General features: G+C 38.2%; 1 protein-coding gene across 1 annotated transcript in view; it reads left to right on the forward strand.

Moving 5' to 3' along the window:
* Positions 1 to 378: 378 nt before the first annotated feature.
* Positions 379 to 15,285, forward strand: part of LOC144960177 (uncharacterized) — a gene marked incomplete in the record, with an annotated part of 129,147 nt that continues 114,240 nt past the window's right edge. Inside the window, 11 exon segments of the mRNA XM_078893199.1 lie at positions 379 to 473; positions 2,486 to 2,685; positions 3,330 to 3,499; positions 6,752 to 6,945; positions 8,155 to 8,280; positions 9,762 to 9,983; positions 10,261 to 10,409; positions 11,546 to 11,657; positions 12,327 to 12,448; positions 13,465 to 13,659; positions 15,056 to 15,285. The exon segment at positions 15,056 to 15,285 is cut by the window's right edge and continues 2 nt beyond it. Coding sequence (XP_078749325.1) covers positions 2,576 to 2,685; positions 3,330 to 3,499; positions 6,752 to 6,945; positions 8,155 to 8,280; positions 9,762 to 9,983; positions 10,261 to 10,409; positions 11,546 to 11,657; positions 12,327 to 12,448; positions 13,465 to 13,659; positions 15,056 to 15,285 — 1,630 coding nt within the window.

The following is a 15,285-nucleotide window of genomic DNA, read 5'->3' on the forward strand; positions in this document are numbered from 1 at the left end:
CATAGGGATACGTTATTTCGTTTGCTTTGTTGTTGTTGCTGTTGTTGTTGTTGCTATTCCAACTTTCCATTCTTAAGTTTTCAACAATTGATTTGAAATACAATAGTGACATTGAAAAGCATTGATGTGAGCAACTAACTGTATTGTGACAGTAACAATCCTAATTTGCAATCCTGACATTGTAGGATAAAGCTATGAAAATTGATGAATAACCGCAAACTTTTTTGGTATACGCAAATAAGCAAAATCTTCAATCTGTGTTTGTTGTTTTTTGTCATACGTACAACAGCTTGGATATGAATTATTATGAATCGCAGGTTTCGGATAATGGGTACGGAAACACTTCGTTATCATCAAAAAAGCCCCAGCAACGGGAGCGTATTTCAAACAAATATGGCGACCAAAGAATGTCGTGACAAGCGACAGCTTCATTGACATAACTGTTTTGTTGAGCAGTGCACATGATACAATTTGTAAGTATGCTACATGGAAAGAGAAAGATTTAATTTTTGACAACTTTTATAAAGAGCTCGAGTTTCTTTTCATTTTCAAGAAAACAGAGCACTTAGGCTAAAATGTATAATTAGTGACCAGTGACTTGTTGATATTGTCATGATGAATGGATAGTGCGAGTTTTGTCATTACTTTCAAGAAAGAAAAACCGAACTCCCCTGACTTGTGGTTTCAGTTTCAAATTCAGTTTGATATAATTAAAAAGAGCAGTGGTTTTTAAATAAACAGACAGTGTAAAACACTACAATATCAGTGTTCACAGAAACTCACACCTGCCTCGCAGACTTTAGTTTTAGACTTTAGATCCAGTAATATGGCCATGGCTATAGTTCAGGCCTTAACAAATCAACAAAACTACCCCATGATTTGACAAATGTGACAACGCAATGAACATTTTATGCAGTGGAAAAAATAACGCAATGTATAATTTGTGAAAAACAAAAAACAAAAACAATATTTTCATAAAAGCCTTTGAAATATGCTTAAGTGATTAAGAACTTAAAATAATCTTGAACAGTTGTTTTGTGATGCACGACACATAAGACACAAAGAACAGTTACACCAGTAACGAGTGTCACAGTAGCAAGAAAAACATCTGAGAGATTCTGAATTTAAATCTGAATTTGAATCTGAATCTGAATGTTACTCGAAGTCGATTCAATTCTGAGTATCTGTATTCGAGGACGGGGAGAGTTGTTGAATGTGACCACCATTCACAGAAACAGTAGCTTTGTGGCAAAACCATTACAATACTTGGACGGTCGATGCCTATAATAAGGCCTTTTCAATAATTAGAAAAGCAGGAGAGAATTTTAAGTTTCGTTAGATTTCATGGTCAAAGCGTGTTACACATTACTAAGGACAAGAATGATCGACCATGTCAGGGATAATTAAATTCACTTGCAGTTTTTATCCAAGTCAAACTCGTATATCATAATCATAACAAAATTTACTAAGTCCCCTACAAATCAGCTGATATCTCCATTGCAAACATTTTTCTATTAACTTCACTCAAAAATTAATTATTATAAGCTAAAACAAACTATACATGTGATGAACTTGAACTAAAAAGGTGATGAACGTTACAAATATAACACTACACGGCTGACATAAATAGAGTTTCCCTTAACTTCTCACTTCTCTCAGTTACTCCATCTTGACAGGTGTATGACGTGTAAGACAAAAGGAATTAGTTAAGCTTTCAAAGTGTAGAACACGACTGAAATCATATTGAACCATTTTGTTTCCTGGCAGGACAAAAACATTTGCACATTACATTGTGACATGAATTCATATTTGTAAACTTGACACAATTTTATTAAAATTTTTCCATCGCTGTCTTCCATAACCTAAATTTTGCTTGAAAACTGAAGCAATTAAAAAGCCTAAAATGCAACTTGATTTCAATATTTCATATCCTTGTAGGAATCATCAACTTTGGATTTCGGATTCCTATGAGACATGATTGGCAACACACGTCATGGCGTTATTTTATTTCAATTACTCTAATTTATAGTAGGTTAAATCAGCAGACCATTTCTTCTTACGTGTAAGTTTATGTCTCCCTTTAACGGGCATTGTTACTTTATCGAATATTAAAAAAATTTAGCAAAGTGGGTGTTGCTTTTGGTGACGAAAAATTCATCACGATTTCTGAACAAGAAATTGCTGTATCTACTCTTCTACTCCTTTTTACTCAAACTGTTTTCTCATGCATCCAATAAATGTGTTTTGATTATGATTAGACCAATGGGTGCTATCGCCTATTCATCAGCACTGGCCAATAGCCTCTTTGATTCCCATATAATAGCACTTTTCTATGTAAATCATAAGCCTCAGCAATCCAGAAACACAGGTAAAATTATAGTATACATTATTTATATGTTATTTATTTCTTCGAGCTTTGATCAGCAACATTTACATTACTTTAAACATTATTTAATGTCTTAGATTTTTAAATTATCTTTTTCAGAAGGAACTTAAAGACACCCTTTGCCATGCAAAAATAGAACAAATGAATAAAAATCACTAGAGTGAAAGAGAAGACAAAGAAATTGACACAATGGCTGGGACAACAGATGAGCGATTGAAATGGTTGGAGTTGAGAATCAGCTCGTCACTTCGACCTCGAAATGAAGACATCAAAAATATGATGGCCAGTGATGACAACAGGTTTGACATACAATCAACTCCTCTTTCGTCATTTTAAAGAAATTATAAATATATTCATAGATTTTATATCGGCATGTGTTTTTTAAAATGTTTCTATCTCTCATAGCACCACTTTTTTTAGGCCATGAACAAAGCCTTGAAGTTTAACAGTTTAAAGAAATTAATTCATGATTTTAGCTCACATGTCGTGTAGACAAAGAAAGCATAAAAATCTCCATAAACTATTTCATTGTCATTATGATAAAATTGTATCTATAGCAAATTAAAGAAGGTCTGGTTATACAACAAACAAACAAACAAACTAAAAAGGAATTGAAGTAAAATTAAGGCATTTTATTTAAACAAAGCAAAAATGTTTATGATTCAAAGCATTATCAGCGAATAATTGTTGCAATTGGAAATTCAGCAACTTTTAGAAAGAAAAATATTGCAGTCTTTGGAACATTTTGACCATAATTGGTTTGGCTGTAAGTCATAAAAGAACTCACCAAAAAAAAATACATGTAAAAATTTACATATTATGTGAGTTGATTAAAGAAAATGCGCTCATTAAAAAAAAAAAAAAAAAATGGAAACTTTCAGACATTTTAGTTAAACAAAGCACACATATTTAATTTCTTTCAATATTGAATCTCTTTGTCCAGACTGGCGTTTTACGAATTTGTCAACAATGAAGATGTCAAAAGGCTTTTTGTTTTCATGAAACCTGGACGTCAGATTGCAGCCACCCTCCAGCCACCAATGGAAGTCCAGTCCAAATCCATTTTCTTCATGAAATGTAACTCTGGAACCAAACTTACCAAGGATAATATGGGTAATGGGACTTTTTATTTCATCTACAAACATGATTTCAGAAAATATATGAAGGCTGGTTTTCCAAAACTCGTTACGTCAATTTTTCGGACAGAGACAACGCTGTTAACAGTCAGGTACTCATTTTACACCTGAGTCCGGTGAGAAAATGTGAGTAAAGAGTCTTTTCGAAGGACTCAACTATGCACCGAGCGAGGCTCGAACCGAGGACCTTCCGATCCGAAAGCGAGTGTCATACCACTAGACCACATAGCCGCACAAAGCCTTCAGAGTCACAAGGCCCATGGAGCCGAGTTTTATCCTGGTGTCTATAGCTTTGCTACTCTTTGGATAGGAAGCTTGTCTATTATTTAGCACTTTGTGACAAATCTAACTCTGCTACCCAATCATTATTTGGTTGACATTAGGGTGTCAGAAAAAAAAATTCTTCACTTCACCCAGGTCAAACCCAGTCATTTTGTATGTTACAAGAGTGCTCTACCAAATGAACTTTTGAGACTCCTTTGATTTTCTGTAAACACAAGTTGTAATACGCTTCAACATATGAAGTGAGTAGAAAAGTGCCAGAAGACAATAGAGAATAAAAATTTTCGCGGCGGTGGTGGGGTTTGAACCTGCGACCTTATTGGTACGACAACTCCGCCTGGCAGGTGAGAGCGTGGCTCTACCGTGTGAGCTATCCACGAACACAAAAATATTCGTTTCAAACCCAAAGTCATTTCTAGATCCCTCTCTCACCCACTTCTTGAGACCGCCGATTCGTTCACCACCATCGCGAAGTAATTTTGACCAGCAGTTAAGCTTAATAGCCAATATTCTCATCACAAACATATAACATAGAAACGATTGAGACATTGAGTATGCTCCGGTGTATGGGGTGAATTTTTAATTCAGAAAAGTGAGTGGAGCAGGCACTTATGTTGGTAGCAACAAGATATGAAGTGAGTAGAAAAGTGCCAGAAGACAATAGAGAATAAAAATTTTCGCGGCGGTGGTGGGGTTTGAACCTGCGACCTTATTGGTACGACAACTCCGCCTGGCAGGTGAGAGCGTGGCTCTACCGTGTGAGCTATCCATGAACACAAAAATATTCGTTTCAAACCCAAAGTCATTTCTAGATCCCTCTCTCACCCACTTCTTGAGACCGCCGATTCGTTCACCACCATCGCGAAGTAATTTTGACCAGCAGTTAAGCTTAATAGCCAATATTCTCATCACAAACATATAACATAGAAACGATTGAGACATTGAGTATGCTCCGGTGTATGGGGTGAATTTTTAATTCAGAAAAGTGAGTGGAGCAGGCACTTATGTTGGTAGCAACAAGATATGAAGTGAGTAGAAAAGTGCCAGAAGACAATAGAGACCGGAGCATACTCAATGTCTCAATCGTTTCTATGTTATATGTTTGTGATGAGAATATTGGCTATTAAGCTTAACTGCTGGTCAAAATTACTTCGCGATGGTGGTGAACGAATCGGCGGTCTCAAGAAGTGGGTGAGAGAGGGATCTAGAAATGACTTTGGGTTTGAAACGAATATTTTTGTGTTCGTGGATAGCTCACACGGTAGAGCCACGCTCTCACCTGCCGGGCGGAGTTGTCGTACCAATAAGGTCGCAGGTTCAAACCCCACCACCGCCGCGAAAATTTTTATTCTCTATTGTCTTCTGGCACTTTTCTACTCACTTCATATCTTGTTGCTACCAACATAAGTGCCTGCTCCACTCACTTTTCTGAATTAAAAATTCACCCCATACACCGGAGCATACTCAATGTCTCAATCGTTTCTATGTTATATGTTTGTGATGAGAATATTGGCTATTAAGCTTAACTGCTGGTCAAAATTACTTCGCGATGGTGGTGAACGAATCGGCGGTCTCAAGAAGTGGGTGAGAGAGGGATCTAGAAATGACTTTGGGTTTGAAACGAATATTTTGTGTTCTGTGGATAGCTCACACGGTAGAGCCACGCTCTCACCTGCCAGGCGGAGTTGTCGTACCAATAAGGTCGCAGGTTCAAACCCCACCACCGCCGCGAAAATTTTTATTCTCTATTGTCTTCTGTCACTTTTCTACTCACTTCATATCTTGTTGCTACCAACATAAGTGCCTGCTCCACTCACTTTTCTGAATTAAAAATTCACCCCATACACCGGAGCATACTCAATGTCTCAATCGTTTCTATGTTATATGTTTGTGATGAGAATATTGGCTATTAAGCTTAACTGCTGGTCAAAATTACTTCACGATGGTGGTGAACGAATCGGCGGTCTCAAGAAGTGGGTGAGAGAGGGATCTAGAAATGACTTTGGGTTTGAAACGAATATTTTTGTGTTCGTGGATAGCTCACACGGTAGAGCCACGCTCTCACCTGCCAGGCGGAGTTGTCGTACCAATAAGGTCGCAGGTTCAAACCCCACCACCGCCGCGAAAATTTTTATTCTCTATTGTCTTCTGGCACTTTTCTACTCACTTCATATCTTGTTGCTACCAACATAAGTGCCTGCTCCACTCACTTTTCTGAATTAAAAATTCACCCCATACACCGGAGCATACTCAATGTCTCAATCGTTTCTATGTTATATGTTTGTGATGAGAATATTGGCTATTAAGCTTAACTGCTGGTCAAAATTACTTCGCGATGGTGGTGAACGAATCGGCGGTCTCAAGAAGTGGGTGAGAGAGGGATCTAGAAATGACTTTGGGTTTGAAACGAATATTTTTGTGTTCGTGGATAGCTCACACGGTAGAGCCACGCTCTCACCTGCCAGGCGGAGTTGTCGTACCAATAAGGTCGCAGGTTCAAACCCCACCACCGCCGCGAAAATTTTTATTCTCTATTGTCTTCTGGCACTTTTCTACTCACTTCATATCTTGTTGCTACCAACATAAGTGCCTGCTCCACTCACTTTTCTGAATTAAAAATACGCTTCAACAGTCGTCACGTCACTTCCCTCATAATGATGCATGGTAACTTAGTAACTGGCTCTAAACTATCGGAACAATGGCAGATGCCATTATGAAATATTTATCAGACGAGCATAAAAGCATGTCCAGAGGAAAAAAAACATTATAAATCTGATCATGTTTTGACTTTTACACATTCTGATCTCAAGACATATGAAAAATTCCAGCATGAAGAATAAAAAGTACTGATTTTCTTTGTTTAGAACCACTATGGCCGCTGTTGCTGGACGACGTGACATCAGACTATTGAATCCAATTATTCTTCTTTTATGAATTTTCTCCCCAGATAATGAAGTGTTTTACTCAGACAGCACAGCGACACCTCTAGAGCACTTAGAATTGACGATACGCGAAGTGTTCCTTCCACTCCTCTCGACCAACAGTCAAAGTGCCCTCAACACGACGGGAAGCGGGGACAAAATTATGGATATCCTCCATCGCCTCATGGCTGCTGTGGAAGTCTCACAGGGACACATAGAGGTTTGAAATATGATTTGGTTTTTAATTCATATGTTACCGATCATCTCAAAAGGTTATTATGTCATGATGGTTAAGATACAGTGTTAAATTGATAAAGCCAACAACGCTGACCAGAAAGATTGGTTGACTTAAAGCCAAGCTCTTTTCATTCATTATCAATAGTATACACGTAGATAAATAACTGAAAATTTGGGACCAACAAGATGTATTGACTTAAGATTAGGAAACTAGGGGGGGTACCTTTTTTGCCTTTGGTTTACCCAGACATAACACCGTTATGTGTTGATGGATCACATATACTTAGGAGATTACAGACATCACAGAAAGTGTTGTCCATAAAAGCAATCCATCTGATTTGTTATAAATTCATAATACACTAACTCATGTTGTTTTGTTCTACTTTTGAATTATTTTTTTTTCTTTTCACTCAATCATAAACTGATTTTGAAATTTATTACTTTTCAATTTGTTGACAAATAAAAGCAGCATGGAGAAATACTGTCTTATTGGTCACTATATATATTTTCATATTCAGTTTTGATTTTGCTGTGGAAGACTAAAGGCCGAAACGTTATTTTAAAACATTCTTTTTTATATATGTCACATTTGCCCTCTATATTTTCTTTATATTTTAATTAGATCAATTAGACACTTTTAGTTTCTAGTAAATTGTACTAGAATAATGTAGTACACACACACACCCACACATACGCACGCACACACACAAACATATACTCTCTCTCTCTCTCTCTCTCTCTCTCTCTCTCTCTCTCTATCTCTCTCTATTTCTCCTCTCTCTCTCTCTCTCTCTCTCTCTCTCTCTCTCTCTCTCTCTCTCTCTCTTTCTCTCTCTCTCTCTCTTATTTTTCTCTCTCTCTCTCTCTCTCTCTTTCTCTCTCTCCCTCCCTCCCTCCCCCCCCCCTCACCTTTTCCGTATTTATCTCCATATTCCTTCTCTTGCGCCCCTTCTTGCATCCACATCCAACACCCTTTCCTCACATTTACATTGTTTCCACATTTGACCAAATGTGATATTTTGTAACCTTACATATTTGTGTTTTGTTTTTTTTTGTCTCCTGACGAAGGCCAAGGGCCGAAACATTGTTTGTTTTGTGTTGTTACCTTTTATACGAGTCACATTTAGTCACTTTATCTTTCTCTCCGAGATTTTAAGTGTATTTTTTCTTTCATTATCTTTCGACCAACCAGGGCCGTATTGTCCTGAACCTGCCCTCCATTGAAGTACTTGCTGAAGCTGCTGCGTCACCTACCAGGCGTGCTGCCGTTCTACACGTGTTGGAAACTACTGTCATCGGCTGGATCAAACAGATTAGGGTGAGTGTGTTGGCGTGTGTATTTCGGGAAGAAATAAGTAACAATGTAAGATTGAATGTAAGCGCCAATTCAATATATGAAAACAGATAAAATGGATGTTTTGGGTTTCCCCTTTATCAACAAAACAGGATGAATGAAACACTACAGATAAATGAGATGATATGGTAGTGGCGTTGTTAGGATGAATAAACAAAAACATTGATTGGCAGGAAATAGTATGCTCCTTTGTGAGGAAGCTTGACTTAAAATAGAACAATAAATATTTATAAAAGGTGCGCAATTAATTAAGTCAAAAGAGGGGAGGCGGGGAGGAACTATTTAATGCAGTATAGAAAGTGAGATATATAATAATAATGTGTAGACTATTGTTGGAAAATAAATACAATGGAATTGGAAATAAATACAAAAAATAAGGGATGTAGGTATTAGTATAATGTTGGGAACTAACAATCAAATCAATATAAATATTGGAAACAAAATAATTTGAAGAATTTTAGGAGTATTTTGGCCCTACAAAATTAGAAATGAAACTCTAAGAGCAAAGACATAGTGAGCGTTTTAGTTACAAGAATAAAGGGACACAAATGCATGTGAGTGAGGCAAGTGCTTCAGTCAGACCCGTATTGGAATATGTGTGCACAGTGTGGGATCCTTATCAGCAAGGTCACGCACATTAAGAAATTTGAACAAGCTCAAAGGGCAGCTTCGAGGATTTTCACCAACAATTACATGCACGAACCAGGATGCGTTCTTGAGGACCTGAAGTTGTTGCAGTGGAAAACACTAGAGAGTAGGCGGAAAGAAAAACGCCTCCAACTTCTCCACAGAACAGTACATTCCAACAAAACAGCAGTAACTCTACCACAGTATTTCACAAAACAACACGGTACATTCACAAGAAATTATCATAGTAATAAGTTCACAATTCCAGTACACAGAACCAACACATATGAAAATAGCTTCTTCCCAGGAACCATCAAGGAATGGAACACTCTCCCATTAGAAATCCTAGATATTACCAACATTAACAAATTTGGTCAACAATTAAACATTTATCTTTCAACTCAATAACACAATAATGGAGAAAGTCACCACATAAATGTATAAAATCTGCGGTGATGGGTAATTTCACCTTTTGCAGATATAGATGTTGAACTTGAACTCTTCAAACTGAGCTATCGGTATCTTCTCTTAACTCACTCAATCCAAGAGATTTTTGCTCCTTTCAAAATTGGAAAAAAAATGTATTAAAAATGAGCATGTACATAGATATCATTAACATGTAAAAACTAGAAACATTAGCTTTGATACTACACCTATAATGTGTCTCAGAAAAATGTAATAAATTGGCATGGGGTAAAAGTAACCCGGGTAAACTACGGATATAGTCGATGTTAGGGTTGAGTGAGTTGTGTTTTTTTTTATTTTTTACTCAATATAAGAATTTTACTAATTGTTGATTTCCTTCTATGAATATTTAGGGCGTTCTTCGTCACGACCCCCAAGCAGACATCTTACAACAGTATGGGAGTGAACCTGGACCTCTGGACGAGATCAGAATGTGGGAAAAACATCTGGCACGTCTCCAATCCATTGATGACCAGTTAGACTCGGATGTTGCCAGGGACATTTTACAGAACCTTGACACCGCAAACAGTCAATACGCCCACTCTTTCAGCAGTGTGCGAAAGGATATTGCTAAGGTGTGTTTGACGTAATTTCTGTGGATAATATATTCTTATCAATGTCAAGTGAAAATGGCTTATTTCTCCTATTTCTCGTTAGGCTTTTTCATATTAATTTAGTTTTGATTTTGTTTTTTTTTTTGTTAAAATCTTCCTGAAAACGTATAAACCTTTATTTTTTTTTAAACTTATTAAATTTCAGTTTTGAAATAAAAATCAAAAGAAAAATTTAATGGCAGTAACTAAATGTTTATATTTTAGTTGATAAAATTTTTATTCAAATCACCTTCATCAGGCTGAAGCCGAGACGAGCCGCATCTTGAAATTCCTGTCCACCCTAGAGCCCTGGTACAATCGACTGCACACCTCCCTGGAACCCAAACAAATCATTCAGCTGTTCAAGCCACTCATGCACGTCCTCAGTCTGGTCTGGGCTCACTCCACGTAAGATTTACTATAGAAAATAGTCCAACACAGATCCATTGTGCTTGTGGCCCTGGAGAGATTATCACCGTTTCTCTCTTGTGCGGCTATGTGGTTTTGTGGTAAGACACTCGCTTTCGGATTGGAAGGTCCTGGGTTTGAACCTCGCTCAATGCATAGTTGAGTCCTTGGAAAAGACTCTTTACTCGCATTCTCTCACCGTACTCAGGTGTAAAATGAGTACCTGGCCGACAACAGCGTTGACTCTGTCGGAAAAATTGTAATTGTCACGTCCTACATGTTAAATGATGCTGTTGGTCAGGGACCTCTTGTAAAGTGCTTTGAGCATGTTTAATGGATATTGCGTTATATAAAAGCTCAATCCCACGTAAGATTTACAATAGAAATAGTCCGTCAGATTCGTTGTGCTTGTGGTGCTGGAGATTATCACAGTTTCTCTCGTGTGAAATATTTTGTAGCAATGACTTACTACCGTTTGGGTAGAATGCTAGTCTACTACAAAGTCGATGACGTTTACACCATTTGCTTTCCTCAGGTTACATGCTGTATAATAATAATATAACATATTACAGTATGTGTGTGTGTGTGTGTGTGTTTGTGTGTGTGTGTTTGTGTGTGAATTTGTGTGTTATGGTGGTATGCCTGTATTTTCTTATATATGTTTTGGCCGGGTGAATGTCAGACCTTGTAACCCAACAAACTGGTTTTACGAAGGGGTAAACAAGACATTGAAAATTTGACAGGTGCTTTATTATTTGTTGTTTGTTAAATGCAAAACAGTATGCTCTCTCTCTCTCTCTCTCTCTCTCTCTCTCTCTCTCTCTCTCTCTCTCTTTCTCTCTCTCTCTCTCTCTCTATCTTCTTTCTCTCTCCTCTCTCTCTCTCTCTCTCTCTCTCTCTCTCTCTCTCTCTCTCTCTCTCTCTCTCTCTCTCTCTCTCTCTCTCTCTCTCTCTTTCTCTCTCTCTCTCTCTCTCCCCTCCTCCTCTCCATCTCTGCCCTCTCTCTCTCCCCTCCTCCTCTCCATCTCTGCCCTCTCTCTCTCTCTCACTCTCTCTCACTCTCTCTCTCTCTCTCTCTCTCTCTCTTTCTCTTTAAAAATCAATTAATCTTATCCACAACCCATTCATCCATGCAGGTACTATCACCAGATAGACAAGTTTCACCAGCTCTTGCGTCTTTTGTCCAATGAAGTCGTCCACAGGGCTATAGCCATGGTCGGGGAGGACATCTTGAGAGAACCTTTGGCTGTAAGTCATTTCCTATTACACGGATAGAATAAATAACGGTGTGAGATTGAATGTAAGCTCCAAGTTAATATACGAAAACATATAAAATGGTCTTGTTTTACCAATGTCTTTAATTATGGTGACGTAAAGTTATGTAAATGTTGCTGCTCGAAGCTCGAAGAAATAAATAACAATGTGAAAATAGACTATAAGCTTCAAGTTAATATACGAAAACAGATAAAATGAACGTTTCGGGTTTCCCTTTTATCAGTAAAACAGGATGAATGAAACACTACAGTTGACTGAGATGATGTGTGTAGAGGTGTTGTTAAAATGAATAAACAAAAGGAGGGCAAATTATGCCCTGTATCATCTCTCTGTCTCTAACTCTGTCTGTCTCTCTCTCTCTGTTTCTCTCTGTCTCCTCTGTCTCTGTCTCTCTCTCTCTCTATCTGTCTCTCTCTGTCTCTAACTCTGTCTCTGTCTGTCTCTCTCTCTATCTCTCTCTCTCTCTCTCTCTCTCTCTCTCTCTCTCTCTCTCTCTCTCTATCTATCTATCTAGATAGATAGATTTAACAAAAAAACAAAGAAAAAAGAGGAAGGTTCTGGAGAAAAAAAAATCTTAAAGAGCTAAAGAAAGTAGAGGAATAATGTGGCCTGTTTTTATCTTGGATTTCCGTCTATTTCTAGTCTTACTCCAAGCTCAAAGAGGCCTTGAGGGTTTGTGCGGCTTTCCGAGGAACTTACCTGGACTTCAAGGACAAGGCAGATGATCAGAATGCCAAAAACATTGCAGAAAATGCTGAAAAATTGTAAGTAGTTTGGCATTTTTGTGCAGGTTTTCATTTCAATGAGAAACACAAGACAAAGGTATATTTACTTGAGCTTTTATATAGCGCAATATCCACTAAACGTACTCAAAGTGCTTTACAAGGGGTCCCTGACCAACAACAACATGCAACATGTAGAATGAGACATGACGCCTGTTAGGCGATATTATATTTTTTTCCAACAGAGACAACGCTGTTAGCGGCCAGATACTCATTTTACACCTGAGTACGGTGAGAGAATGTGAGTAAAGAGTCTTTTCCAAGGACTCAACTATACGCCAAGCGAGGCTCAAACTCAGGACCTTCCGATTCGAAAGCGAGTGCTGTACTACTAAACCGCATAGCTGTATAATATTGGCTAGGTTGGTAATTCATAAAGAAAAGCAAAGTGAGAAAATATATTATTTATTTCACTGCCTATAAGACATTGATGCCTACTTTTACGGATTATCTATAATGGGATTCAACTGTCGTGACGTCAATTCCCTCATAATGACACATCATAACTTAGTAACTGGTTCTAAACTATCGGAACTATGGCGGACGCCCTTATGAAATACTTCTCTGACGAGCATAAAAGTGTAACCAGAGAAGAAAAACATTATAAATCTGATCATTTTCCTTGAGCAAGATTATTGACCCCCCAATTTGCTCACTTGGACAACATGGGTGATTCCTGTTGACATCAGACATCTTGTCTGATGGATTACTATCTATATTCCTTCGTGGAATGCCTAGACGACGGTATCTCACTGTGACAACATGGGTGATTCCTGTTGACATCAGACATCTTGTTTGATGGATTACTATCTATATTCCTTCGTGGAATGCCTAGACGACGGTATCTCACTGTGACAACATGGGTGATTCCTGTTGACATCAGACATCTTGTTTGATGACTTATCTATATTCCTTTGTGGAAAGCCTTGGCGACGAAGTCTTATGATGTCGTGGCGGAAGGGGCATAATTTAAATTATTTTTTTCTATAATCATTTAGAGCTGCTCGACCTCAAGGCAACATTTTCAAAACCAAAATGTACGGCCCTCATGCTTACACGCCTCGGTACGGACTTCGTCATCAAGATGGCGGATCCCTTGACTCTTCTATGGTGGAGGAAGAGTTGTGGATGGACAGTCCGTGGCCTGCCCGAAATGCTCCCTGCTTTGATCTTCTAAACAGTTTTATGGAAAGGTGAGTTTTGAAGATCTTTCTGTCTGGGAGGTACTTACTGTGTCTGCTATCTCCCTATTTCTGGATGAGGTTCCTGACCTCCCATAGTGGGCAGGGAGGTACTTACTGTGTCTGCTATCTCCCTATTTCTGGATGAGGTTCCTGACCTCCCATAGTGGGCAGGGAGGTACTTACTGTGTCTTCTATCCCCCTATATCTGGATGAGGTTCCTGACCTCCCATAGTGGGCAGGGAGGCACTTACTGTGTCTTCTATCCCCCTATATCTGTTTTGATCTTCTAAACAGTTTTATGGAAAGGTGAGTTTTGACAATGTAATATTTCTGTAATTGTTTTGCGTTAACTCTCTCCTTACCATTCATTTTTAGAATTTTCCCAAAAATTCACACCCACCCAACACAAAAATAGACTTTTCCTAATCAAGCAAAAAAGTAACAAGTGTATTCTATACAGAATGCTGTTCAACAAAATGATGTCCTAATACAGTGTTTAGTCTTAATATCTGTAATAAAAGCATTTATTTACATTTTGTGACTGGGTGGGGTTCTTGACCTCCCATAGTGGGCAGGGGGGTACATACTGTGTCTTCTATCCTTAATCTGTTTTCCAACTTGCATTCTGTCTTTGTCTTGGAATGAGGTTACTTGGTTTTGTCCTGGCCCTGGCCAGAGTCCTGACTGGGAGGGAAGCAGTGAAATGCATAGTTATTGTTTTGAGAGATGATATTTTTTTCCTTGTAAATCATCTCTATGTTATGTACTATTATATTTGTTATTTTGAATTTATAATGTAAGCATTTGAGTGTATTCCTCTTAGTGGGGACCGTGCTTGTGTCCGGATTAGACTTATTGGTGATCTCAAACTAAGTACATTTATGGTATGCTCTTGGAATCTACATATGTTCCCTATTTGTTCCCAGTTCCCCTTTGTCTTACTTTCTCTTAGGTGCTTTAGGTTTAATTGTAATTCTAGAACTTTTTACTATCCATTTTCTTCCTTTTTACTGGTGCTGATATAACCTAAATGTGTTGCAATCGCCGTAATGAGTATATTCTTTATTTTGTTCAGAAAAATGAGCTCTGCTGCAACACAGTGTCAAGTTTTTATGGCTATAACTAGAACAAAATGAAATCAGAATAAGAAAACAGTTCGTTGCATCGTAACAAATGTGACGATTTTTCCTGTAGATAGTATCCGGAGGTATAACGGAACACTATACAAAACTTTGTGTAACCATGATCGTTTACTCTCAGGTTAAAACATTCTAAAAAGAATTACTCATTAACGCGGATGGCAAAAGACAATAACAAAGACCTGAGTGACGTGAAATTCGAACTATCTATAGGTGGTAAGGAGAGGGTTAAATCTGTTTTCAATTTGTATTCAAATGCGTTTCAGATGCAATGACGTTCTCGAGCTCGTGGAAACCACACGCCACTTCAGGCTTTTATCGGGGGCAGCTGAGATTGGTGGCGCCGGCAGTTCTAGCCTAGACGCCATGGTGAAGGAGCTCCATTCCAAATATACCATCGCCATGAAAGAGTTCTTCTCTCAAGTCAAGAACGTCCTCAGCATAGATGGCACTCAGATGTTTGAGAGGGCTTTTTTCAATTTCCGGACCACTGTGA

This window comes from Berghia stephanieae, chromosome 14, assembly GCF_034508935.2.
Source record: "Berghia stephanieae isolate SIO BIC M18660-M18661 chromosome 14, UCSD_Bste_1.3, whole genome shotgun sequence".
NCBI lineage: Eukaryota > Metazoa > Mollusca > Gastropoda > Nudibranchia > Aeolidiidae > Berghia > Berghia stephanieae.